The sequence below is a fragment of the Lampris incognitus genome, chromosome 21 (genome assembly GCF_029633865.1).
Source record: "Lampris incognitus isolate fLamInc1 chromosome 21, fLamInc1.hap2, whole genome shotgun sequence".
Taxonomy (NCBI): Eukaryota; Metazoa; Chordata; class Actinopteri; order Lampriformes; family Lampridae; genus Lampris; species Lampris incognitus.
Genome location: NC_079231.1, coordinates 4,362,991 through 4,390,941, shown reverse-complemented (window position 1 = coordinate 4,390,941; position 27,951 = coordinate 4,362,991). Strand labels below are relative to the sequence as shown.

At 45.8% G+C, this 27,951-nt stretch overlaps 2 protein-coding genes across 3 annotated transcripts in view; both read left to right on the top strand.

The window, feature by feature from the left end:
• ccdc28a (coiled-coil domain containing 28A) overlaps positions 1 to 1,611 on the top strand; it is a 7,383-nt gene extending 5,772 nt beyond the window's left edge. The window contains exon 5 of the mRNA XM_056301510.1: positions 31 to 1,611. Coding sequence (XP_056157485.1) covers positions 31 to 85 — 55 coding nt within the window. The 3' untranslated portion in view covers positions 86 to 1,611. The remainder of the gene's footprint in view (positions 1 to 30) is intronic.
• Positions 37 to 27,951, top strand: LOC130131715 (epithelial cell-transforming sequence 2 oncogene-like). Of its 2 annotated transcripts, XM_056301502.1 has the most exons (24): positions 37 to 77; positions 1,693 to 1,909; positions 3,079 to 3,191; positions 5,164 to 5,326; positions 5,775 to 6,027; positions 7,051 to 7,276; positions 7,681 to 7,698; positions 8,447 to 8,534; positions 8,736 to 8,901; positions 9,634 to 9,762; positions 10,613 to 10,705; positions 11,376 to 11,594; positions 12,800 to 12,903; positions 13,197 to 13,349; positions 15,683 to 15,769; positions 16,186 to 16,295; positions 16,887 to 17,034; positions 17,676 to 17,749; positions 21,277 to 21,433; positions 22,694 to 22,759; positions 22,925 to 23,013; positions 23,716 to 23,888; positions 24,658 to 24,827; positions 26,449 to 27,951. In XM_056301502.1, exons 2-23 carry the CDS (start codon positions 1,796 to 1,798, stop codon positions 24,804 to 24,806), a joined length of 2,892 nt encoding a protein of 963 aa, XP_056157477.1. In that variant the 5' UTR covers positions 37 to 77; positions 1,693 to 1,795; the 3' UTR covers positions 24,807 to 24,827; positions 26,449 to 27,951. The 2 variants fall into 2 exon arrangements, with proteins under 2 accessions (XP_056157477.1, XP_056157478.1); XM_056301503.1 differs by lacking the exon at positions 7,681 to 7,698 and having other exon boundaries at positions 26,449 to 27,948.

The window sequence follows — 27,951 nt, the reverse complement described above, 5'->3', positions numbered from 1 at the left end:
ACGATAATTTCTTTGACCCTACTGCATCAGTCAGAAACTAAACTTGGCAGACACCCAGGAGATCCCCCGGACCGCCAGTATGTGATTCCTCTCCCTGTGTCTGCTCTTTGAGTTTGTTTTGTCCTGTCTGGACGGACAGGAGGATGGAGTTGGATCTTTTATGCACTACTCTTTGCCAGTATTTCTGAAAGAGCAGTTAAGCTGTAGAACAGCCGTCCCTGGCTATACCGGGGGTGGATGCATTATCAGACATCATATCAGGGATGCACTGTAAAAATCTTTTTTTTCTCACTGTTAATACCAGTGCTAAATGCCTAACGTGGCAGCCGAAAGTAGATACTAATCTGATGTATCACTTTACTCAGTGCAGATTTTGGCCAATTAAATTTGTCAAAAATATTTTTTTATTATTATCTCAAACTATAATTTGAGATGCAAACTATGTTTTTCTCCAAGACAGAGATGGTATCCACTTTCTTGCCATTATGGTTCCCTTTGCAGGGCAATTTTCAGACACACATGCTTGAGCTTGCTTTTTGGCAGGCGTCTCCCCCATAATAACATCATCACTCACTTGAGAAAATAGATTTGCATTACAACATCTGACAAAAGATCCTTATTTTTCCGGCTAATAACTGCTCGACACCGAGCAGTCTCAGCTCAGCTTTTTGTTTGCAGTGTCAGAGTGTCTTCAGAAAGTTAAAAATGAATCAAGTACATAGTTTTTAGTATTTAACCGAGGTGTAAATCTGCTCGGGTGCACTTTGTCTTATCTGTTGGCAACGATCACAGGCCAGTCTGGCTTTTAACAAGGTGTTTTTTTTGCAGGATTGGGTAATGGCAATCTTGAGTCTGATTACCTTAGGGAAAAACTAAATCACAGATATTTATATTATTCCAGATGATTGCTGTGCAAAGCAGGCTTGAATAGCACCCAAAAAGATAACCTTTGAATACAATAGATCCGCTGGAAACTGCTGTCCTAAAAGAAAAAGATGTTTTTGTGGTTCTGCATGCGATTCCTCGGTACACGTCTGTGGCCTGATGGTGTTATCACCCCCGACACTGTGCAGAGGGTTGACTGTATTTGCACATATCCATGTGAGCTGTGTAACACGCTGCACATATCACACGTGTGTTATTTTGGCCATGGAAAGCGTGAACGAGCCAAAATGTTGACGTCACAACCACGCCTTATTTCTGATGTATGCTTCTTTTTTTGTTGCCTTATTTGTTTAAAAATGTGCGTCAGGTGAATAAAAGTGTGTATTTAAAATGTAAATCATTTTCAGGTGGAGGGCAATAATCATCTATATGGAGCTGCTTTAATCGATCGGATGGCCTTTTTATTCTGTGGACTTTAAGTTTGTATTGATTGGACGTGTGTGGGTGGGCACATGGGATGTTATTGCTGTGACTGTTTTTTTTTTTGGCGATTTTGTTTTGATTGTGTTGAAAAAGGGGGAATAAAAAGGTTTTATGTGTCAGTATATGGCCGACAGTGTTCCTTGACTCAGACCAAGCGAGAAACCTCCCGAGTGGCTGCTGCAGCTAGAAAGGCGCTGTGTAAAATGCGACTCGCTCTGCAAAACTTGCAAACTTTGAGTGACGGCTGAGCTGCGCGTGCGCGCGCGCGCGTTTGCGCGTGTGAAGGAACGCGTGTGTGTTTCCGTTTGTTGGTGCGTCTCTCAGGTTACCGAGCCCGGGTCGCCGCCGTCCCTCGCCAGCGGAGGAGGTGGACCGAACCTGCGTGTTCTCGGCGCCTCTCCCGCACCGGTCCGTCCCACGGGGAGCGATGGAGAGCGGTCCGAGGTCTGCGCACACCCCCGGGGCCTCCCCGGCCTCCGGGCCCGCAGAGACCCGCCTCAGTACCTGGACGCCGCTGGTCAACAGGTCTCGCAACCAGCAGGTCAGGGGAGGGGGACAAACGGCGTCCGTATGCAGAAGGAGTTATTAGTACACGTGTTTATCAATGCACGTCTGTTTATGTCTAAATACACGTGCATTTCCACATGCACGTGTTTAGCCCTGCTCTACGTGCACCGTAGCGCATTGCTCTCACCGGTAGCTGCGTTTCATGCCTCTGCAGCCGCTTTTTCACGCGCATGTCTTAATATTTTAGACCATGCAATGCCACGTTTTGCTGTTTGTGTACATGTGCTCCTCTGAGCAATGATACAAATTATTATTAATAATAATGAAAGAATTTGAATAATAGCCAGCCCCACTGCCAGTGCTATCTCCTGTTTCACCAGCAGGTGGCAGAGTTGGTCTAAACTTGCAGGGTCAGTCATAAAAAGCGGTATCACTTTTTAAGCCCTCATGTTCGTCCCACTGACTTGCCACGCTGCTACACCAATAATGGCCCAAATTAACCAAATGAGACCTGTGGAGTTATATTCCTTAGACCTAGTTAGCAGTCAGCGTCCCTTAATGCCTGTAGCATTTGAGCTTTTCCTATTCCAGCTCTCCAACGGAGCTAGAAACACAACATTATTTGTTGCATTTGCAAACTAAGACCCCAGACAAGCAATGGCACAAAACACAAAATTAGACATAGGCCTACTCTTCTTTGCTATCATAGAAATTTGACATCTGGTGTCGGTTAATGGTTAAATTTGAGATATTGTGCCTCGTCAGAATGGCTAATATTACTGGTGAAACAATCTTGACATGTATGTGGCTGGGTAGGCTGCACTATGTCCTCTATATACGAGGTTTCATACATAGGACATGCACTAAAGGCTGAAAAGGTTCAACTAGGGTCAAATGTAGCCCAAAAAAATACCTAGCTGAGAAATGGGAATTGCGCCACTCAAACTAGCTCGGTCTACAATAAGGCATGGCCTGACTGCAAATACACCAGATTTTAGTAATGAAAGACTTGATGCACCTGAGCATTAACTTTCATCAGGGATTCAGTCTTGCTTGTTTTCTTGCAGCTTTTCTCAAGGAAAAAAGTGTGTGTGTGTGTGTGTGGGGGGGGGTCTTGTTGTGCATTGTTCACTGGCTAACTTCCATGTTTGTCGGCATCGTGCTCTGTTTATTTTTGTCCTCCCGTGTTCTGTTTACTCTCAGTTATTTGAGGAGAGGATCAGCTTGCTGCTCCATTGGTTTGACCTGTGGAACGACCGACAGAGGAAGCACCTGCTGCACGCCCTGCTGACCCGCTGCACCAGGTCCCAGCTCAAGTAAGGCCCTCATTTCTTCTTCCCTTCTGATGTCAAATCAGAACTGCGGTATGTATTACATGACTGTGATGTTCTATTAATTGTAATTAACATTTTTAACTGATCCCCGGAGGTGACATTTGTTTTGGTTTTCTTGCTGCAACCGAGGCTTGAGTCCTGGAGGCTAGTTCCAATTTAGTACGCCACCCAGTTGTTGGCTCACCACTTCATACCCGTACATAGCGTCTCCTCTCCTCTTTCTCTGTCATATCGCCTCACCCCCCTTTCTACTTTCATTTAGTTTCGGCTCTAAGATGGAGTACAGAAGTGAAATAATGTCTGCTCTGGAGTCTCTTGTAGATTGTTCAGCTTTCGAGAGCAGCCACGGTCGTAAACAGATGTTGAAGGCACTGCTAGTATTTAGGCACTCGACGAGCCACTCCAAAGAGACGAAGATTTGTGCAGAACAGATATGAGTCAGGATTAACTTGAGCCAAGGACATGTGCGTGGGACTAAGTAATGGGCACATCGGTAGAAAAATGAAAGCATATCGTACATGGCTACGGCTTATCTTTTATGAACAGCACAGTATTCCTTAAGGCTGCATTAACCTGTCGGTGACCACTAGTCTGGTATTCTGAGAATGTCGGCAAAGAAGAAACGAATAATTTATGAAGTGTCGGGTAAAATCACTGTGCATGTTTGCAAAGCTCAGTCGGATAAATGTTTGGAAAATATTATTTAAGTGTTTGAGGATTACTAATGGGCATAGATATAGTAATAAAACAGGTTTTACAGACATGTGCGATTTTAATCCCGTCAGAGCCATGCAGTTAGGACTGCAGGTCAAGTGGATGCAGTAAAGAATGGAAAACCCGGGGCGTCTGGGTGGCGTAGCGGTCTATTGCATTGCCTTCCAACATGGTGATCGCTAGTTCAAATCCCCATGTTACTTCTGGCTTGGTCGGGCGTCCCTACAGACACAATTGGCCGTGTCTGTGGGTGGGAAGCCGGATGTGGGTATATGTCCTGGTCGCTGCACTAGCGCCTCCTCTGATGCCTGTTCGGGGGGGGGGGGGGAATAGCGTGATCCTCCCACGCGCTACGTCCCCCTGGTGAAACTCCTCGCTGTCAGGTGAAAAGAAGCGGCTGGAGACTCCACATGTATCGGAGGAGGCATGTGGTAGTCTGCAGCCCTCCCCGGATCAGCAGAGGGGGTGGAGCAGCGATCTGGACGGCTGAGAAGAGTTGGGTAATTGGCCGGATACAAATGGGGGGAAAAGGGGGAAAAAATCCCCCCCCCCCCGAAAAAAGAATGGAAAACCCAATGCAAATCTGAGTTTTATTGCTTTCTCAGATACCACTCGCTTGGAAGTGCTGTGTATAAGTCATTGTAAGCCGACAGTGACGCCATTAATATCACGTCAAGATTCCAATAATCACATATGGGGATTATCTGTATAATTTGTCACATATTGACAGGGGTCCAAAAAATCTTTGCAGCACTCGTACTTGTGCCAAACATGAAATCCATCCATTCATCCATCCATTATCCAAACCGCTCATCCTGCTGTCAGGGTTGCGGGGATGCTGGAGCCTATCCCAACAGTCATTGGGTGGCAGGCAAGGTGACACCCTGGACAGGCTGCCAGGCCATCACACAGGGCCGACACACATTCACACCTAGGGACAATTTAGTACGGCTAATTCACCTGACCTACATGTCTTTGGACTGTGGGAGGAAACCGGAGCCCCCAGAGGAAACCCATATGGGGAGAACATGCAAACTCCACACAGAGGACGACCCGGGACGACCCCCAAAGTTGGACAACCCCGGGGCTCGTACCCAGGGCCTTCTTGCTGTGAGGCGACCGCTGCGCCACCATGGTGCCAACATGCCACCAACATGAAATCTTTTTTCCCCAAAATTGCTTTGTCTTAACTGGAAACCAGGTTCAAATTTTAAAGGATGACCTTTGCCCTTTGGAAAAGAATCTGCAGAGACTGGCTGAGCGAGCTGGTTCCAGTGACGCGAGTGGACTTCACTGCGGTGCTGCCACGCCTTCTCTCCCTGTATGTGATGTCATTTCTGAACCCGCGTGACCTCTGCTCTGCTGCCCAGGTCAACTGGCACTGGAGGTTTCTGGCCGAGCAGGTAAGAAAGGTTCTGGCATTGTTTTGTGTGTTTAATAGGACATTGCATATCAAACTGATGTATCAGATAAGCCCTGCTGGTGGTTCTCCCTTGTGCAGTTCAGGGAACAATGATCAATAGTCACCGGAAGTGATGAAATATCTTTGAATACTAGACGGCATTTTCCTCTTACAGTTTTAGAAAAGTCTTACCAGTGAATTTGTATTCATGATTTTTCCATGTTGACTGTAAAAATGTATGCATTTTTGCAGATGATTAACAATTGCATTAATTCAGTGATAACAGAAAAATGTATATTGACTCTGTCTTCTCTCCCCTTAACCCCCCCCCCCATCTCTCTCTCTCTCTCTCTCTCTCTCTCTCTCTCTCTCTCTCTCTCTCTCTCTCTCTCTCTCTCTCTCTCTCTCTCTCTCTCTCTCTCTCTCTCTCTCTCTCTCTCTCTCTCCAGGACTGTCTATGGGCAGGGCGGTGTGTGCGACTAGGCTGGTTCCTGCCGTACAGTCCAGGGGAGAAGGAGTACGGAGCCTGGAAGAAGCACTACATCACCTGTGTCTCCACCCTGAGCTGGCTCACTCCTCGAGAGCCTGCCGAGCAGTACGGCACACTCAACAAGCCCACCACTGGAAGGGAGGAGGAGGAGGAGAGAGAAAAGGAGAGGAGGCTCAGGCAGGTCATCAGAGAGAAGCTGCAAGAGGATAAGAGTGAGTGATGGATGGAGAGAGAAAGAAGGGGGGGGGGGCAGAGAGAGTTAGAAAAAGTGGATGATCAATCAGCAGATTGGGAACAGCAAACATAATCAGATATGAAAGACGCGTTAAAAGGCATTGAAGACACAGCAAATTATTAAAATGTCATCACTAGGGAGTCCAGGTAGTGTAGCGATCTATTCCGTTGCCTGCCAACACGGGGCTCGCCGGTTCGAATCCCTGTGTTACCTGCAGTTTGGTCGGGCGTCCCTACAGACCCAGTTGGTCGTGTCTGCGGGTGTGAAGCCATGTGTCCTGCTCGCTGCACTAGCGCCTCCTCTGGTCAGTTGGGGCGCCTGTTTTGGGGGGAGTGGGAACTGGGGAGAACAGCGTGATCCTCCCACGCGCTACGTCCCCTTGGTGAAACTCCTCACTGACAGGTGAAAAGAAGCGGCTGGCGACTCCACATGTATCGGAGGAGGCATGTGGTAGTCTGCAGCCCTCCCCGGATCAGCAGAGGGGGGTGGAGCAGCGACCGGGACGACTCGGAAGGGTGGGGTAATTGGCCGGATACAATTGGGGAGAAAAAGGGGGAAAATTTGTCATCACTGGGGTTACCCAGTTGCTCAGCTGGTTGCCTGATAGCGTTTTGATTTCTCTCTCACATCTTTCTATCAGTTTCCTGTATATGTAATTAATAAACCATATGTTTTTTTGTTGAAATAGTTTGACAGGTCAGCTAAGAGTAATATTGGGTGTGTGCTGTTAGAAAGTTCAACCATACAAAGGAGTAGCTTTGTAGGAATGCACAGTGAATAAACTGGACTGCATGTGACACATGCACTGTGTTTTCAATATCGTGGGTTTGGATCAGACCCTATTTCTCCGTCCAATCATCCGCTATCTCCTGTCAAGTGCAGTTTGCATCATGTTCACCCAAGTCATCCAAGAAGGCGAAATAATCTTTGAAAATATTTTGGCAATTTGGAGGATTGTACTTCATCCAATGACCAGGGTTTACCCCCGTTATCCTTGCAGGACTCCGTCATCGAAACAGGAGAGCCTGGGGCAGCAGCACACAACCAAGGGACGGCTGGAGCCGGAGAGGGATGCTCGGCTCTGGGGTCACATTCAAGTCTGGGTCCCTCCTCTCCTCGTCTGCAGAGAAGAGTGGGTCCACCACTCAGTTCTCTAGCCTCAACAAGGAGCAGCCCATCAGGCCATCTCTGAGCCTGGAGAGACGCCCGGTCCTCAATCCAGTGAGGTCAGAAACGTTTTGGTAGATTTTAAGATTATTTCCAAAGTGCATTATAAGCTTATTATTTGTGTTCTATGTATTATATATTATATGTTTATGAAAAGTTGTTTTAGTAAAACTGTATTTTATATTATAAAAAAATACAGTTTTAGTAAAACTAAATTTTTTTTAGACATGTATTTTGTCTAAGATCATAACCCTGAAGTCCATCATTTAGTAAAATGATGAAAAAAATGGAGCATTCACCCGTTTAAAAATTTGTACTCTTTTGGCTGAATGTTAATATTTACTGTCCTTAAAAAGTACCATGTTTGGCTGTATGTTTCAGCTCTAAATCATTAAATTTAAATTAAATAAAATTGAATCCAATAAATAAAAATAAAAATAAAATTTTTTTTTCCTCTCTCCAGAAACCATCGATGGTGTTGGTAAGCGTGTTCAACAAATGAGGAGCGGAATATTAAGATGAATTATATATATATATATATATATATTTAGCTGTCACTTTTTAAAAAAAAATGCTCAGTATCCTCTATCATCTATCTATTTTCGATCATTATCCCATTAGAAAAGTATTATTATATTTAATTTCTTCCGCGTTAAATATCATAGTATGTTGTAGGACGTTATGATCATACTGATTATAATACAATCATAATGTGCCAATGGCTTTCATAATGCTCTGACAAATACTGCAACATTACGTCTTTATGAAATATGAAAGGCCAGTGAGAAGTTAATGTTCAACCAGAAAACCATCAGGAGTGATCGGCAGGTCATTTAGAAACTGCACATAGATCAGTTGGTCACGTTTAGTGTGACATGAATCATGCAAACACGGTTTAGTCATTTTTTTGCATATGGCTTCATGAAAATAATTACTTTAAAGTCAATTATTCAAAATTATCGTTGATGAAATTTATCCACATGCTCTGTTTAAATATGAGCCTCGTGAAATTATTGACTCCACCGCAATAATTAACCGAGATATTTTATTTCTCTTGCTGTATATGGACAAGTTATTTCTAAGGGAAGGTGTGGGGGTGTTGTAAAACTTTCCTGCACCTGCAAATTCAGTCTTCTTTTTTTTTTTTTTTTTTTTGTATTTCATTTACCCATGTTATGTTCCATGAAACATAACAGGCTTAAATGAACACTGTCATCCTTCACCTGCAGCTATCCTCCACCACATGCAGTTACCAGCGTGCCTCGCACCAGCCCACCTCTCTTACTGCTCATCTCTACCAGGATTCCTGCCTATGAGGTGAGAGTGAAATTAAGTTACCCCTCTCCCCATCCCCACCCTGGTCCTATTAACCTGAAAAGAATAGAGAGAAAAAAGTACTGTACTACAGAACAAATTTTCCTAACTTCTCCATACTCTCTCTCTCTCTCTCTCTCTCTCTCTCTCTCTCTCTCTCTCTCTCTCTCTCTCTCTCTCTCTCTCTCTCTGCTTTCAATCAAGCTGGTGTTGAGTGGTTTGAAAGCTGAAGTGGTGTTGGTTCTGTATGACCACAGAGGGACTCTCGCGGCTCTGTTAGCCCAGGTGGAGAGGGCCCTTGGTGGGCAGCAGGCTCAGAGGTTGGGCCTTCTGGCCCCAGGAGGAACAGAGGAGGTCCATCTGCTTCACAGTGAGTGATGTGATTTTTCTTTGGAAGACATAACTAATTCCATGTAGCTTAACGGTCGGAGCATGGCACTTAAACTGCCAGGGTCGGGGGTTCCCTGTGTAACTCAATAGGGAGAATATGGCACTAATGCTTCTAAGGTCAGTTCAGGTTCCCCTGGCGCTACACATGTTGAAAGTTTACTGTAAGGCCCTCGTGGTGCTGACAGGCATGTAGGCTACATTAATTCTCAAAGAATGTAATGCTCGAGGCATATTATTTTTGTAAATTTTAAGTGCTTTCTCATTGTCACTTATACTTGGCTAGCTTAATCCCCAGGCTAAGAGTTGGCCCCGCGTTAGTATTCACCCCTTCATATGTGCCAAATGATTCGAGGCTAAATTTAATCAGCTCGTTGGGGCTAACCCTGATGCACAGCAGGGCCAGCTAGCCTTAGCAAACACCACAGCTAACGACCCACATGGCTAACGGTAAAAAGGTGCTAGAAAGCAATTAGCAATTAGCGCTGGGCTAATGCCATGCAAAAGCCACTCTATCTGAACATTTTTTAAAAATAATCATCATAAATACATTGTAAATTTATCTTAGATTTTTTTTTTTAATGAATGTTATTGTTGTATTTCAATTTCTTCAGTTGTATATGTTGTATTTTATATTATATTTGTTGTACTCTCTGCTACATTAGAGCTGTTGTCCATTCTGTCACATCCTACCCTTTCACCTTTGACCCTCCAGGTATTAGCCTATCAGAGAAGAATGTGTTGGACCCCGACCTAAGAGAGTTCTGGGAAAAACTATGCGGCTGGGTTGTATTAAGTGAGGAAGGAGGAGGGGTGGACATTTTCTCCCCCTTCGCAGCATCTGGTCAGTAGGCACACAAACACATACGTACCACGTCTCTGTAATTTGTTTCTGTGTCCGTGTTGTAGGCTTTTTTTCCTGTGTTTCCTTTCTCTCTTTGTCTTTTTGCACTCTCTTTCTGCCTCACTTCTTCTCTTACCCCCTAGACCTAGGACAAATCTCATCAAATATACTGTAACTACAGAGCCCTTACAGGATGGAATTACTTACCAATTCACATTATTAAAACAAATACCAGAACCGCTTTCAAGAAAAAAAAAGTACTTAATGCAATTAACTGTATGAACGAACAGCAAATGACCCATCTTGCTTGCTGGTTTTCCTTTTTTTTGTTGTTGTTGTTTGTACTGTCTAATAATTTCATGATGGAACATTGTAAGTAAGTGTGTGTATGTATATATATATATATACACACACACATATTCACATATGCAGCACAGTGGCACAGTGGTTAGTGCGGTCACCTCACAGCAAGAAGGTCCTGAGTTCGAGCCCTGGGGTAATCCAACCTTGGGGGTCATCCCAGGTCATCCTCTGTGTGGAGTTTGCATACACGTTCTCCCTGTGTCTGCATGGGTTTCCTCCGGGGGCTGTGGTTTCCTCCCACAGTCCAAAGACATGTAAGTCAGGTGAATCGGTCATACTAAATTGTCCCTAGGCGTGAATGTGTATGTGTGTGTGTAAGCAGTTCAGATAATGGATGGATGGATATATATATATAATGTATGTATATAATTGTTTGTTAAGCATGTGATTTCTGTGTCGGACCCCAGGAAGACTGCCTGACGTCATGGCGTTAACTAATGGGGGTCCTAATAAACTAAACTAAACTATTTCTCTGCCTCTCCTGCAGAATCAGGGGTGGCTCTTATCCAGACTCTGTCCACTCTGACTGGTCTGGAGGTTCGGGCTCCAATGGGTCTCGCCACGGGAAGCTTCCAGAATAGTGAGTCAGTCATGCAGTAAATAATGATTCAAGCCTGAAAATTTGTGGGTTGGCTCTTAAAATCTACAACCCATAAATTGCTGAATTGCAAGCCTTTGTGAGAAATTCTGTCTGATCCCGAGCCATTCGAATTGTGTTTGACTCAAACTTCCAAGAATGCATTTAATGGGGTATTCACGGCTGAATGTTTGTCTGTCGTGAACTTTTCATTTGGCTTTCATTTTATTGGTGTTGTGTTGGCCATTGTAGAGGTACACTGTTCTTTCTCCATCCCACATCAGCGCTGTATACACTAGCAGCCATGGTTCTTTTATCCTTCATTTACAAGTAGGGTAACCAGATGCAAACAGTCCAAATGCAGGACACAGTAATACTTTGTGGGGTAATGCAGGATACATTTGTAATGTCCCCTCTAATCAAAATGCTATTTCAGTAAGCAAAATTGCTTCAGACTGCTGCACATGGGCTTAATATGTGGGACGCGGGTCAAAGGGTTTACATGCTGTACAGTATAATGTAAACCAAGACGACTTGCAAACCCAAAGTGGCCGGGGTACGTAGATTTTTGTTTGTAATTGTGAAGGGAGCAAGTGTGAATGTGATTCTTTTTTTGTGTGAATTTTCTGCATCTGATCGCTCCATCTCATGCTCTGTCTCTCCTCCTCTGCAGTCTTGGGTGAATGGTCCCACAGTGGCGTGTGTGCTGGAGTTTCAAACCTGCACATATGTGAGGATGCGGTGGTCCCTGCCCTGCACTATGTGAGTGAGGATGTGTTGCAGGGCTGGTGCAGACAGGCGCAATGGATGGAGGAGGTTCTGAGGGACCTGAGGGGCCTCCTGGGGCCACAGTTACACAGAGTCAGCCTGGAGGCCAGGGGTCGTGCCATGGGTTTGTGTCCTGCACGCAGATCTAATCACAGCTATAACTCACAGGGAGGCGTGCACAAACACACACACACACACATGCATGTACGCACACACACATGCATACAGACAAAACAAATATATATGTGCATTTGTGCCCAGATATACATACATGCCTAGACCCTTGAGGACCGCAACCATTCTCATACATGCACAAAATGTAGCTTGCCATCACAAACAAAACACATAACACTCCGGCAGCCATACCAACATGTACCCTGTCTCTGCCAAATGATGGAAGCTAAGCAGGTATGGGCTTGGCTAGTACTTGGATGGAAGACCTCCTGGGAAATTGCCCAAAGTTGTGCTGGTGGGCCAGTAGGGGACAGTCTTCCCTCTGGTCTTAATAAAAACAACAACTATCAAGGGAGGGACTACATGTCCAATCTGGGCCTGGGAACACCTTGGGATCCCCCAGGAGGAGCTGGAGGGTGTTGCTGGGGAGAAGGACGTCGGGAGTTTCCTACTTATTTTGCTGCCACCGCGACCCGACCCCGGAGAAGTGGCTGATGATGAGATGAATATCAAATCCCAATGCCTCAGTGTAGTGACAGGGACACAGTGCTGTAGGATATGCCATCCTTCGGATGAGATGTTAAACCGAGGTCCTGACTCACTGTGGTCATTATAGATCCCATGGTACTTATCACAAAGAGTAGGGGGTTCCCCGGTGTCCTGGCAAAATTCCCGACCTGGCTGTCTCCATCCGGCCACCTAATCACCCCCCACCCCAGGTAATTGGCTCAATGATTCCTCCCTGTCCACCTCAAGCTGATGTGTCATGAGCATTCTGGTGCAAAATGGCTGCCGTGCATCACCCAAGTGGGTGCTACACATTGGTGGTGGTTGAAGTGAGTTACCCCCTTCAATGTGAAGAGCTTTGGGTGTCTAGAAAAGCGCTAAAAATGTAATCCATCCATCCATTATCCAAACCGCTTATCCTGCTCTCAGGGTCGCAGGGATCCTGGAGCCTATCCCAGCAGTCATTATATAATATATATAAATGTAATGATTATTATTATTACTATTATTATTATAAGCCATAACTTGCATTGATGCATGCAAACATACAGTTTTGCATGCATATAACAGCTATTTACATACCCAGCATGCCTTCTCTGTCCCCTTTATTAAACATGCATATGAAATGATTAATCATTGCTCTTATAGGTTACTTCTTGTGGGAGAGAGTCAGCCTCGAGGATCTCTGTGTGTCTAAAGACGCAACTGAGGCTCTGACTGAAGGATTGACAGCTTTAGCTGCACGAGGAGAGGTGAGCAAGATGACAAGAGCTTTTCCATCTACGCAAGGACCGTCCTGTAACTATACTGAAGTGAACTACTGTGGTTTACAGTTTAACATCAGTACCCTTTGGGTTTCTGTTGGAATTCGTGGTAGACATGGTACAGTTTGTAATGTAGGAAAATACACTGATGTAACCTTGTCAGCACCTGTTAGAAATTAGACCAGAACCAAATATGTTTTGATGGCTTGCAAGCCTTGAGCGTGTCTAGTCACAGTGTTAAAAGTGTTTTCATTTTCTCTCTCTCCCTCTCTCTTCTTCAGGCCAGACCTATGGAGTTCCTGTCCATCTTCCTGGAAAGATGGAGCAAGGAGAAGGAGGGAGGAGCAAATAACAGAGAGGAAGGGGTGGAGGAATTCATTATGACAGAGAATTGCCCAAAGAGACGACTCATCCCAACATTTGAACTACCGCAGGTGTGCGCTTTTGAATTATTTTTTCCAGGGGAGGCTGATATATCCATACAGCAACATACACTCACTTTATTTATTCATGCAATTATCTAGTCAGCCAGTTGTATGGCAGCAGTGCAATGCATAAAATCATGCTGATACGGGTCAGGAGCTTCTCTTAATATTCACATCAACCGTCAGAATGGGAGAATGTGATCTCAGTGACGTCGACCGTGGAATGATTGTTGGTGCCAGACAGGCTGGTTTGAGTATTTCTGTAACTGCTGATCTCCTAGGATTTTCACACACAACAGTCTCTAGAGTTTACTCAGAATGGTGGGAAAAACTGAGCTGACAGAAAGGCCACGGTATCTCAGATAACCACTCTGTACAGTTGTGGTGAAAAGAAAAGCATTTCAGAATGCACAACATGTCGAACCTTGAGGCAGATGGGCTACAACAGCACTTCTGTCAGCCAAGAACAGAAAGCTGTGGCTGCAGTGGGCACAGGCTCACCAAAACTGGACGTAGTCTGATCCGATGAATCTCAATTTCTGCTCATGCACACACAGATGGTAGGGTCAGAATTTGGCGCCAACAGCATGACAATGCAGGGACCCAACCTGCGTTGTGTCAACAGTCCAGGATAGTGGCGGTGATGTAATGGTGTGGGAAATATTTTCTTGGCACACTTTGGCCCTGTTAATACCAACCACTCATCGCTTAAATGCCGTAGCCTATTTGAGTATTGTTGCTGACCATGTGCATCTCTTCATGGCCACAATTTACCCATCTTCTGATGGCTACTTCCACCATGATAATGCACCATGTCACAAAGCAAAACTGATTTTATCAACATGACACTGAGTTCAGTGTTCCTCTGTGGCCTTCCCAGTAACCGGATTTGAATCCAATGGAACACCTTTGGGATGTGGTAGAACGGGAGACTCGCAGCATGAATTTGCAGCTGACAAATTTGGAGAAATGCACGTTGCAATCATGTCAACATGGACCAGAATCTCAAAGGAATTTATTGTGGAATATCTTGTGGAATCTATGCCATGATGAATTGAGACTGTTTTGAGAGCAAAGGGAGGCCTTACCCACTATAGTATAGTTTCCCTGATAAAGTGCTCAGTGAGTGTACATTTACATCTCAGTCTCAAACCCTTCTCCATGAGGAAGCTGACAGAAGTGGTTCAATGCCTTGCTTAAGGGCTCAGTGACACCCCTTTAAGCTCGATGGTCAGGATATTCAAACCTTTTGGCTACCACCATAATGTGTTTGTGTGGGCATCCAGGTAGCTTAGCAGTCTATTTCGTTGCCTACCAACACAGGGATCGCTGGTTCGAACCCCTGTGTTACCTCCGGCTTGGTCGGACGTCCCTGCGGGTGGGAAGCTGGATGTGGGTATGTGTCCTGGTTGCTGCACTAACGCCTCCTCTGGTCAGTCAGGGTGCCTGTTCGGAGGGGAGGGGGGGGGCCGGGCTAGAGGGAATAGCACAATCCTCCCACGTGCTGTGTCCCCCTGGTGAAACTCCTCACTGTCAGGTGAAAAGAAGCGGCTGGCGACTCCACATGTATGGGAGGAGGCATGTGTTTCCACAAGCTGTTGCCCACCTGAACCTGGCCACCCACTGAATGTCTGTAGATATTTTTAAATATTTTGTACTCCAGCTCTTTTTTAACTTAGTTTTAGCTTTTGATCTTCATGTGTGTATATCTTATACTGTTTGTTGTGTTTGTCTGTGTCTGTCTTGCACTGTTCGGTGAAGCCACAGCCCTCATTTCATTTTTAACATGTGCCTGCACATTGTTTTTAATGACAATAAACTGAATTGAATTGAGTGTGGTAGTCTGCAGCCCTCCCCAGATCGGCAGAGGGGGCGGAGCAGTGACCGGGACTGCTCGGAAGATTGGGGTAATGGGACAGGTACAATTGGAGAGAAAAAGGGTAACCCCCCCCCCCCCCCGTCCATGAATATCACCAACAGAATTGGAGACAAGGGACAACCTTGGCAGAGTCCGACACCCACCGAAAACTGTTTGACTTTGTGTCAAGAATACGGCCACAGACTCTCACTTTCGTTGTACGAGGGCTGGATGGCTCGTAGCAACTGCCCCGGTACCCCATACTCCCGCAGTAGCCCCCACAGAGTGCCCCAGGGTACACGGTTGTAAGCCTTCTCCAAGTCCACAAAACACATGTAGACTGGCTGATCAAACTCCCATGCCATGTTTGTATATGTACTGTATGTATATGCTAGTGCTGGTCTTGTGTGGCTTTGTTTGTGGTCTCAACAGTTACTGCTTCTCATTTTATTTCTTTCTGTCTCTCTTTGTATTTCTTCTCTAGTCTGTCTTAGACTGGCGTGGCACAATAGCCAGAGAGCTATTCCATAGTGAAGGCTTATATCTGGGCAGACTGGGTGCGGTGTTAAAGGTATTACGGCTGAGGATTTTGTACCTTAAACTTTTTCTTGATTGTCCAGGTGATGAAAACTCTGTACTGATACCCCCCAACTGATACAGCTGACCTTAAATTGGAGATACCTAAAGTAAATATAACAACAATCTAAACCAGTGGTTCTCAACTCCAGTCTTGGAGACCCACAGTACTACTGGCCAGGTCTAAAACGTCCATGAGTAAGACAGCTGGAGCACCTAAGCAAAATAGAAAACCAGCAGTTCTGGGGGTCCTGACAATCACCAGTGACTCCGTGGTTGTGTTGGTGCATAACTTAGCAACCGTCCAAACACAAGTCCACTTTGCTTTAGTGTAAATAGATGTTACCAAGTCAGCAATAACATTACAGTTTGATGAATGTTATCAGCATTGTCCTGCCTTTGTGCTTTTAGGTGTACCTGGAGCCTCTCACAGCAGCCCTCAATTCCAACAGGGCCATCCTCAGCTCTGCTCACATCCACATGGTCCTCACCCCGGTCACACTGATACACAAGCTCAACAGGTAACCACGCACACACACACACACACACACACACACACACACACACACACACACACACACACACACACACACACACACACACACACACACACACACACACATACACATCTCTGCTGGAGCTCTTGGGGGATAACAGACAAACTCACACATGCACACTGCACACACACCTCTGCTGGAGCCCACATGTATTTTTCTATTACACACATGTTTGCATGTAGTAAACACAAATACATGAAAACTCACATGAGCAATGTGCATACATACACTTCGATAGAGAAAAATTAGTGCAGTCAATTAGCAAATGAAGTACAGGTTTGCATATACATGTCTTAGCATGTGCTTTTTTCCATATCTTGTAGCAACAGCATCATAAAGGTACAAATCGGGTACCAGTTGGTACCAATAATCATCACTACAATGTCATTACAATCATCAAATTATTAATTTTCGTAATGTTACACCTAAAAAAGATGTGTTGTTGGACTCCCTAGTTCTGAATTGTGTGTGTGTGTGTGTGTGTGTGTGTGTGTGTGTGTGTGTGTGTGTGTGTGTGTGTGTGTGTGTGTGTGTGTGTGTGTGTGTGTGAGACAGGCTGTTTAGGTTGGAACTGGAGGCCAGACTAGAGCAATGGGGGGCAGAGCAGTGTGTGGGGGATGTGTGTCTGAAACTGTGCTCCAAACTCCAAGTGTACACCAATTACCTCAACAACTACCCCACAGCCCTCGGCACCATAGACAAGGTAGAGTCAAGGAGTCCTCTCTCTCTCTATTAGTTTACATACACTGTCTCTGCATTTATTAGTTTCTGTTTCAATGACATGAGACACACCAGTCAGTCTCAGAGACAGGTGTCATCATTTCCTTTGTTATCAGTAAAGACACGTTGTCCCATACTGGTATTGCTGCAGTGCAGTGAGGAAAATGTTCTCATCCTGTTATATAGGATATTCCTTCTTTTTTTGCACATTTATTAAAGTTGCATTTGAGGCAGGTATAGCAGGAGGGCGTTTAACAAGGGAAAAAAACCCATAAACCTTGCATGCCTTACAAATATAGGCCCGATCTTGTAGCTTGCTAGCTGGCTCACAGGAGCCACTGGACAGACAGTAAGACACTGAGGTTAATGGTGAGATGAACAACTTTATGATCAATCTTTTTGGTTTAGTAAACACACCCCCACATATTATATGGGGTGTGTTTCTAAACTCCACTAGAGCAGAAGCAGAAATGATGAAATCAGCGCACTGTCCATATTCACACTTGTTCATTTGAGTTTTAAGTTATAAGTATTCACTTGTGCTTTGTGTGTGTGTGTGTGTGTGTGTGTGTGTGTGTGTGTGTGTGTGTGTGTGTGTTATGTGTGTGCATGCGTGCACAACAGTGCAGGGAGAAGAACCCTGCATTCCGGGCATTCATGAAGAGAATGGACCGAACTCTTGCCACGCACATGCTGAGGTAACATAAAAAATATACAAATCATATATTTTCATGTAAGCAAGAAGGTCCTGGGTTCTGGCCCTGGGTTTGTCCAACCTTGGGGGTCGTCCTGGGTCGTCCTCTGTGTGGAGTTTGCATGTTCTCCCCCATGTCTGTGTGGGTTTCCTCCGGGTGCTTTGGTTTCCTCCCACAGTCCAAAGACATGTAGGTCAGGTGAATCGGCCATACTAAATTGTCACTAGGTGTGAATGTGTGTGTGTGTGTGTGTGTGTGTGTGTGTGTGTGTGTGTGTGTGTGTGTGTGTGTGTCGGCCCTGTGATGGACTGGCAGCCTTTCCAGGGTGTCTCCCCACCTGCCGCCCAATGACTGCTGGGATAGGCTCCAGCATCCCGCTACCCGAATTCGGATAAGCGGCTTGGATAATGGATGGATGGATATTTCATTGGTTTATTGGTGATATGACCTAAGTAAATTACTTTGTGTATGCATTTGATAGATAATACACCTTGTAAAATGATAACCTGCAGTTGATCCACATTTTAACATGGATCATGGTTACACAACTGGCCCTTTCAGTAAAGAACATTTGATCATTTCTTCAATCTCTCCAAATCCTGCTTCCCTTAGTTAATGTTACGTTTGGAAAATGTTCAAGATAAACTCCAATACTACTCTAGTTTTGTTTCGACTTCCGTGTTTATTTACACAGTAAATAGAACTTGTAGTATTTTAAAAGATGCCTGTTGGTGGTTTCTATATAAAGTTGAAGGCGTGGTCTTCCAAATTGTTCAATGCAACAACACGTTTGAAGATCAGCGCTGGGTTTGGGAAAGGAATTTTATAAGAAACTGTTATCACCGGGGATAATATTAATCTGTTTTAAAGTTTCCCCAACAACACCTTCCCTCTCCCCCCTTTTCTCCCCAGTTGCACCTGGCCAATGCGCTACGTGCACTAAGCTATGTGATGTACTTCCGCTTCGAAATAGTACTGCTTGTATGTTTCCGCTCCCTATGTTTACGTCGCGCCAGCACCGAGCTAGCTAGCTAGCATGACAGTTTGCTCATCATCACGAGTCTACCCAGAAAAAAGCTCAAGAACGAACATTTTCAAAAACAACAAAATAAATACTCTGAGCCTTGCTGTGTCCTGCTTTGTTCGGCTAGCTCCAAGTTTAACGGCGTGCTAAGTTTCCATGGCTTTCCAATCCGTCCTGACCTGAGGAGACAGTGGCTGGTAAACATACGCCGGGATCATTTCACCATCACCTCTCACAATAAGGTCTGTAGCAGACACTTCTCCACTGATCAGCTCATAGAGCCAACAACCCTTGATGGTCGAAGAAGGCTTGTTAAAGGTGCAGTACCGACGCTGTTTGAATGGAACGGCTATACTGCTGAGACGCCACGGCGCAGTGTGTGGGAGAGAGCAAAATGGCCCGTTGATCCGGTCCCTCCTGAGGAGCAACACAATAGCACAAGGGATCACGACTACTGCTCTGTCCCTGAACCGTCTGCACTGGACATGTCCTTGTCATCTGTGGAAGACAATGACAAAGAAGTTGAAGACCTGAGAAAGGAATGGCAGGAGTTGCGTGTCCAACGAGAGTTTGGGTTACAGTGGTTTGCAGGCTCCGACGCCGACATCCAATTCTATACCAGGTGACTTTAGGTCCAAGTTGTAACTGTTAGTCTAACGTTAGCTAACTGTTCGACATCAACCATTGACATTGGACATAAATTAAATTATAAAAATCTTGTGGTCAGTGTAGCCTAATGCTTGTTTACTTTTGTCGTTGAGAACCCTGTGCCCCCTCCACGAGTTGTACTGTGTGACCGCTGACAATGTTTCCATACATTTAACGATGATGCATTGGTGGTTAAAATAGTCTGTACATACAAACACCCTATCCGAATGGTGATTTGGGTAACATACGGGATGACAGGATACTTGTTAACATGATTTCGGTGACTGTACGTGATTTCATTGCGTGTTAATTAATGGCCTGATCTATGTCTTTTGTGAATAGATTTGCAAGCTGTGACCACCTGATGGCGTTTTGGTTTTTGATTGAGCCTTCCATTTATAAAATGGTCCGGGTCTCAAGAGCCAACTCAGCTCGCTCATTAATAGTTGTTTTCTTACCTTCTTGTAGGATGCAGCATAGAGCCCTTGTCCAGTTTGCTGGTTGGTGTTGGTGTTGTTTGCTGGCAAATTCTGTGGACACCTGTTACTTTGAGCTTTGGGAGCTCCTGCAAAGAACGGGTGTAAAGCAGCGTCATCGATAGACTGGAAACACACAAGCAGTATTAGGTAGAATGCGGAAATGATTGTGCAAAGAGCGCATTACCCCACTCTTCTGAGCCGTCCCGGTCTCTGCTCCACCCCCTCTGCCGATCCGGGGAGGGCCGCAGACTACCACATGTCTCCTCCGGTACATGTGGAGTCACCAGCCGCTTCTTTTCACCTGACAGTGAGGAGTTTCACCAGGGGGACGTAACGCAGGGAGGATCACGTTATTACCCCCAGTCCCCCCCCAGTCCCCCCCCCCCGAACAGGTGCCCTGACCAACCAGAGGAGGCGCTAGTGCAGCGACCAGAACACATACCCACATCCGGTTTCCCACCCGCAGACACGGCTAATTGTGTCTGTAAGGACACCCAACCAAGCCGGAGGTAACACGGGGATTCGAACTGGATATCCCTGTGTTGGTAGGCGATGGAATAGACCGCCACACCACCGGGACGCCCCCAACAACACCTTTTTACCATTTCCCTTTCTTTCGTCATGTCTTTTTACTAATCTTGAATTATCTACCGCACATTGTATCAAAGCTGATCTCTGTTGTACTTACTGGGATGTTGGAGCAAGCAGGAAGTAGTGACGATTGCGTCTGGGTTGCGTAGCGGTCTATTCTGTTGCCTACCAACATGGAGATTGCCAGTTAGAAATCCCGTGTTACCTCCGGCTTGGTTGGGCGTCCCTACAGACACAATTGGCCGTATCTGCGGGTGGGAAGCCGGATTTTGAGTATGTGTCCTGGTCGCTCCACTAGCGCCTCCTGTGGTCAGTCAAGGCAGCTGTCCGGGGTGGGTGGGGACTGGGGGAAATAGAGTGATCTTCTCACGTGCTGCGTCCCCCTGGTGAAACTCCTCACTGTCAGGTGAAAAGAAGCGCCTGGCAACTCCACATCTATCGGAGGAGGCATGTGGTAGTCTGCGGCCCTCCCCGGATCGGCAGGGGGGTGGAGCAGCGACCGGAGCAGCTTGGAACAGTGGGGTAATGGCTGGATACAATGGGGGTGGGGGGAGTAGTGGCGATTGCTAAGCGCTGTCACTGATTGGTCCACCAGCAGCTGCGTCAGATTTAACCTGCGTTAAATGCAGTTCTCTGTCACAAGCCCCCTGTAAATGGTTTTACAGGCAATCACTGAAACATCTTTATCAGCAAAAATAATCAATACTATTGATTATTGTAACGTCAGACCTAAAGAGAATGTGTTGGACTTCTGTTGTTGACAGCCATGTGTGTGCGTGTGTGTGAAGCCTACAGGAGCTGCTGCTGTGTCCGGTGTGGCGGGTGGAGGAGTACATCACTCTGCTGCAGGCTCTGACTCTACACACACCCTCCAGTCATCCGGACCACACACACATAACATCTGCGCTCAACACATTGTTGCAGTACAGAGAATTCATACAAAAGGTAAGACCCACAAGACTTCATAAAAAGACAGTTTAGCTGCCAGAGTTTGTTTCGTTGTGCTGAATCTGTACACGGTCCACAGCAGCGTCTTTTTTAAATCACAGCTGTGGATTAATGCTGGTCTTAAAATGGCGTTCTATGCAACATGCAACATTTTGTTGAGAAAATTTCTTGTCATCAGCAGCAGGTATGTATGCTCCAGAAAATCAAAAGTAGTTTTTGCCCCCGGATTCAACTCGTCTATCACAGGGGCAGAGAATTACAAATTGTTGTTGCCAGAGTGCAAAATGTGCAATTAGACACTTCATTCGGTGAATAGAGAATTATGTCGCTCATCATCAGTGCCTAAGAAAACATTCCAGTACAACTGAAACGACAGACAGACTACCTGTTTGGTGCTATCAGTGTCAGTTAATTAAATTAACGAGTTGATTAGATTAACTGAGAGTGGGAAGGACAGCAGCTGCAGAACCTCGATCCAAAGTGGGACACTTAAACAGCGTGGACACTGAACACATCCATCTGTCCATCCATTATCCAAGCCGCGTATCCCAATTGGGCTCGCGGAGATGCTGGAGCCTATCCCAGCAGTCATTTGGCGGCTGGCGGGGAGACACCCTGGACAGGCCGCCAGTCCATCACAGGGCCCACACTCACACACACTACTAGGAACAATTTAGTACAGCCGATTCACCTGACCTACATGTCTTTGGACTGTGGGAGGAAACCGGAGCACCCTTCAAACAACACCTCAAAACCCATCTGTTCACCAAAGTTTTTTCCTAGCCAGGCCACCTCTTTTCCCATGCCTTTTTTTAATGGTTTTGACCATGGACTCTGTTTCACGGACTATGATTACGGATTGTGGATGACTGTACTTTCGCCGCCCCTGTGATTGCTGTTTAACTAGCACTGTGTACTGATTATTGTGGATGTATTTTATCCATTGTTTTATAGCACTTCGAGGTTTCTATGAAATGTAAAGTGCATTTACAAATAAAATGTACTATTATTATTATTATTATTATTATTACCACCCGGAGGAAACCCACGCAGACATGTGGAGAACATGCAAACTCCACACAGAGGACGACCTGGGACGACCTGCAAGGTTGGACAACCCTGGGGTTTGAACCCAGGGCCTTCTTGCTGTGAGGCAGCCGTGCTGACCACTGCACCACTGTGCCACCCACACAATGCTACATTTGCGAGTGACTGGGACCACCATAATAAAGTGAAGTGGTTTCTCGTCTGTTGTAGTTGAAGCAGAATTCGGAGAGAGACAGACTGATGGAAGAAACACAGAAGATGATCCAAGGCTGTCCGGTAAAATAACAACTTCTCTATCTCTCTCTCTCTCTATCTCTCTCTCTCTCTCTCTCCTTCTTTCTGTCTCTTTCTCCTCTTCTTTCAGTACCTCTCACTGTATCTCCAACACATGATGATGTGATGAGTATGTGTGCGTATGTATCTGTGTTTGTGTGCGTACAGAACCTCTGTGAAGGAAACAGACGGCTGATCATGACTTGGGATGCCGCTCTTCTCAGAAGCCCAGATGAAGACATTCCAGACTCTCTCAGGTAGCAACACAGTTTGACCAGGGTCGGGGCGTCCAGGTAGCGTAGTGGTCTATTCCGTTGCCTACCAACACGGGGATCGCAGGTTCGAATCTCCGTGTTACCTCCAACTTGGTTGGGCTTCCCTACAGCCACAATCAGCCGTGTCTGCGGGTGGGAAGCCAGATGTGGGTATATGTCCTGGTTGCTGCACTAGTGCCTCCTCTGGTCAATCAGGGTGCCTGTTCGGGGGGGAGGGGGAACTGGGGGGAATAGCGTGATCCTCCCACGCGCTATGTCCCCCTGGTGAAACTCCTCACTGTCAGGTGAAAAGAAGTGGCTGGTGACTCCACATGTATCGGAGGAGGCATGTGGTAGTCTGTAGCCCTTCCCGGATCGGCAGAGGGCGTGAAGCAGCGACCGGGACGGCTCGGAGAGTGGGGTAATTGGCTGGGTACCATTGGGGAGAAAAAGGGGGGGAATCGAAAAAAAAAAAGTCGATGAGGGTCAGACAACAATAACAAATAATTATTAGCCTTTGTTTTAATCTGTATTGTCGAAATAACAAAAAAAAAGCCACTGGTTTCTTCCTCTCCTTTCCTGTTGCGGTGGAATCATCTGATAAAGTTATTTCCTGTGTTATGTTGTGTGTGCGTCTGTGCTTGGTGTGTGTGTGTCTTTGTCCATGTGTTCCTGTGTGTTCGTGTCTGTGTGTGATGCGTCTAGGACATTTGAGGAAGTGTCTGACGTCGGACTGTTCCTATTTACCGACGCATTGGTCCTGACGGAGAGGAATGTGTGTCACACACCCTTCATGCTCGCACTCCGAAGCGCGCACAGTTTCCTGGCCTCCGTGGCCCTCGCCAGCCTGGCTGTCAGAGAGATCGCACACTCACGCTGTGAGTGCAAAAACACACACTACTCCAACTACATGTGTGATGAATATGTACAAAAACGTACACATACACAACAGGTGTACACAAGGCATAAGTGACCTGAAGTATATGTGGTAAACTAAGATCCAAAATGCATTGAGTGTTTGTTTTCCCGATTTCCTTTTGTCTTGCTTTGTGAATTTCACATAAACATAGCATGACACATATGCCGTTTGATAACGCCGAAGTTTTGAACGTAATTGGTAGTGGTAGTGACAACTGCGGGCGTTATGATGGCGCAGTGGTTAGCATGGTCACTTCACAGCACACAGGTCCTGGGTTTGAGCCCCAGGGTAGCTCAACCTTGGGGTCGTTCCGGGTCGTCCTCTGTGTGGAGTTTGCATGTTCTCCCCGTGTCTGCGTGGATTTCCTGTGGGTGCTCCGGTTTCCTCCCACAGTCCAAAGACATGTAGGTCAAGTGAACGGCCGTATTAAATTGTCCCAAGGTGTGAATGTGTCGGCCCTGTGATGCTCTGGCGGCCTGTCCAGGGTGTCTCTCCGCCTGCTGCCCAGTGACTGCTGGGATAGGCTCCAGCATCCCGTGACCCTAATTAGGATAAGCAGCTTGGATAATGGATGGAAGGATTGATTGACAACTGCCCTCTCTCTCCCTCATTCTCTTGCTCTCTCTCTCTCTCTCGCTCGCTCTGTCTCTCTGTCTCACTCTCTCCCTCACTCTCTCACTTTATTTCTTCCTGTCTCTGTCTATATCTGTTTGTGTCTCTCTCACCAGATGTGTCTCATGCCTTTGTGCTGGAGGGCCCTAGGCGGTCCTGGGTGTTGGCCGCGGAGGGAGATGCTGAGAGGGGGCAGATCCTCTCTGGCCTGCGTTCTGCCATACACACTGCTGTGACAGGAGGGGCATCGGTGACAGGACTTTGACGGTGCTCCAGCAAAAATGAGGTTTGGCTCTGACTGTCCACCCGTGTTCATGTGAAATTAATCTGCAGAGGAGGTAAACTCTGCAGATTAGGCGGACATGACACATTCACATGGAATTTACATACAAACAATAAATCTGCGAATTAGACTGCTTTAATCAGTGCCTTTTTAATTGAAAGCATTGATTTAGTATTTGTGTGTCTTGGCCGTTTTCAAACGTGAAGAAAAAACGAGCAGTCGTCCTGATATATCACCTCTTATAGTAATAATAGAACAAGTGTGCTTGGTGGTCAAGAGTATGGCAAGGATTGTTATACCATATCCCAGAATGGACAGCGACACCAGAGGATGTCTCAAAAAAATGTGTTGAAGTGTGTGTTCAGTTATTAAGAAGAAAAAAATGAAGTTTTGTTTTTCTGGATTACTCCCAAACCTCACTCGACCGTCATTTACCGTCTGCTGTTGTGGTTTGAAATAACCCTCATCTGGATATTTCCATATTTAGATATACTGAACATAAAACCCGTATTATGCATTAGATTACTCACTGTATTCACTCGGACATTTGGCTCCTAAGGGCCTTTTTAGAGTCCCTCTTAAGAAAAAGACTGATTTTCCCAGATCACTGCCCCAACCCTCTTGCTGTGTATTTCTTCAGCAAATGACTCAGAGATTAAGTTGGACTTCATTTTTGAAGTCTCACTACTATTGGATGCTTGCTGGAATGCTGCTGGACTCCTGTCCCACAAAGACAAAATGGCTATATCTATCTCTTGTCTATCCATCCATCTATCCATCAATCTATCTGTACATACATATAAATACATACATACATACATACATACATACATACATACATACATACATACATACATACATACATACATACATACATACATACATACATACATACATACTGTACACATATACATGCATACATGCTTCTTCTTTTTTTACTACTTTATTGAACCCTGTGGGTACATTTCTCTGCATTTAACCCATCCTAGCTGTGTAGCTAGGAGCAGTGGGCAGCCGTTGTGCAGCGCCCGGGGACCAACTCCTGTTCGTCTTGCCATCGTCTCAGTCAAGGGCACAGACAGGAGTATTAACCCTAACATGCATGTCTATTTCTATGGTGGGGGAAACCGGAGCACCTGGAGAAAACCCACCGCAGACACAGGGAGAACATGCAAATTCCAAACAGAGGATGGCCTGGGATGACCCCCAAGGTTGGACAACCCCGGGGTTTGAACCCAGGACCTTCTTGCTTGCTTGCTTGCATACAGACAGACAGACAGACAGACAGACAGACAGACAGACAGACAGATGGGTGACAAATGAATGGAAAAAGCTGAATTTTAGACCCCTACAGTGAGGGGGTCTGGGGGCTCTGTTATGCTGAGGGGGCATTTTCCTGGCATAGTTTGGGTCCACTTGACCTCTTAGAGGGAAGGGTCACTGCAAATCAATGCAGCGTTATTCTGAGTGATCACCTTCATCCTGTGATGAGACATTTCTGTCCTGATGGGATTGGTCTCTTCCAGGATGACAATGCCCTAATCCACAGGGCACGAGGGGGGGGGGTCACTGAATGGTTTGATGAGTATAAAATGATGTAAATCATATGCTATGGCCTCCACAGTCACCAGATCTCAACCCGACTGAACACCTATGGGAGATTTTGGACCGAGGTGGTAGACAGCGCTCTCCACAACCATCATCACAACACCAAATGAGGGATATCTTTTGGAAGAATGGTGTCCATCCCTCCAGTAGCGTTCAGAGACTTGTAGAATCGATGACAAGGAGCATTGAAGATGTTCTGGAGGCTCTTGGTGGACCAACACCTTACTAACACACTTTATGCTGGGTTTTCCTTCCATTTGCCACCCGTCTGTGTTCACACGTTGACTGAATTAGACTGAAGTTACACTTTTTTCCACACTGGATGTATTTTTAATTTGGGTTCTTTTTACTGTAACTTTTAAATCCTTAAATCTCTGTAACCTGCGCTTTGACCCAAATTATATTTTTTTTAAAAACACTACTATAATATCTACCTGCAGTTACCACATTTCTCGGTTTTATGTTTTCATTCGGTGATGATTTTAATCCCCATCAGATCCAATGCTGGAAGCCTCCCAGAAACGGGCATCCGTCAATCCTTAAAACCTCCTAATCCATCACGAAATGTCAAAATGTCTTATAAATAAAGGTTTGAATGAATGATTGAATGAATTACAATGCAGCATTTGAATTTTTATTTCTGTTACCTCACATCTATAATTGCATAATTTGCATAATTAATTGCATAATCTCTCTCCAGTCAGACTAGAGGCACTCTGTTGTTGTGGTCAGATAAGAGGCATTTATCCTGTACAAGGTATAAAAAGTCTTTATTGATAAACAAAAAATAACACCAATGTTCAGATCGTCGCCAAAGAGTTTGCGTTACGACGCATCGATTATACACTTGTATGTACATTATTGCCACTTATTTAAAAAAAAAAAATCCATCAATCCCATACAAATAAAATCTCAATTTTCTGTCAACATTACTATCTAACATTATTAAATCTGCATACCTCCAGACAAGTCGATGACGGTGAGCATGAAGTGAATTAGGATGAGAACTGTTTGTGTTACGGAGGGTTTTGTTGCATCTGTCTCTTTGCTGCTGTAACAGTCTGTGTGTTGCACATAGGAGCAGTAAACGAGTTGCGGCCTGCAGGCATCGTAGCACCGTGCAGGAGGACGTGCAGCTGAGCGGGATGTTTCTTCCATCTTGTCCAAAAGGAAACCCGGTACCTTAACAGTTAGAAGTGATGCATTTGTGGCATCCGTGTGGCGTAGCGGTCTATTCCGTTGTCTACCAACACAGGGATCGCTGGTTTGAATCCCCGTGTTACCTCCGGCTTGGTTGGGCGTCCCTACAGACACAGTTTGCCGTGTCTGCAGGTGGGAAGCCAGATGTGGGTGTGTGTCCTGGTCGCTGCACTAGCGCCTCCTCTGGTCGGTCGGGGTGCTTGTTAGGGGGGGAGGGGGAACTGGGGGGATTAGTGTGATCCTCCCACGTGCTACGTCCCCCTGGAGAAACTCCTCACTGTCAGGTGAAAAGAAGCGGCTGGTGACTCCACATGTATGG

Bases quoted from the DNA above. Each gene is read 5' to 3' on its own strand.
- LOC130131715 (XM_056301502.1), top strand. From the start codon at position 1,796: ATGGAGAGCGGTCCGAGGTCTGCGCACACCCCCGGGGCCTCCCCGGCC. The intron at 3,192-5,163 runs GTAAGGCCCTCA...CCTTTGGAAAAG, and splicing joins TGCACCAGGTCCCAGCTCAA to AATCTGCAGAGACTGGCTGA. The intron at 23,014-23,715 runs GTAGCAACACAG...TGATGCGTCTAG, and splicing joins GACATTCCAGACTCTCTCAG to GACATTTGAGGAAGTGTCTG.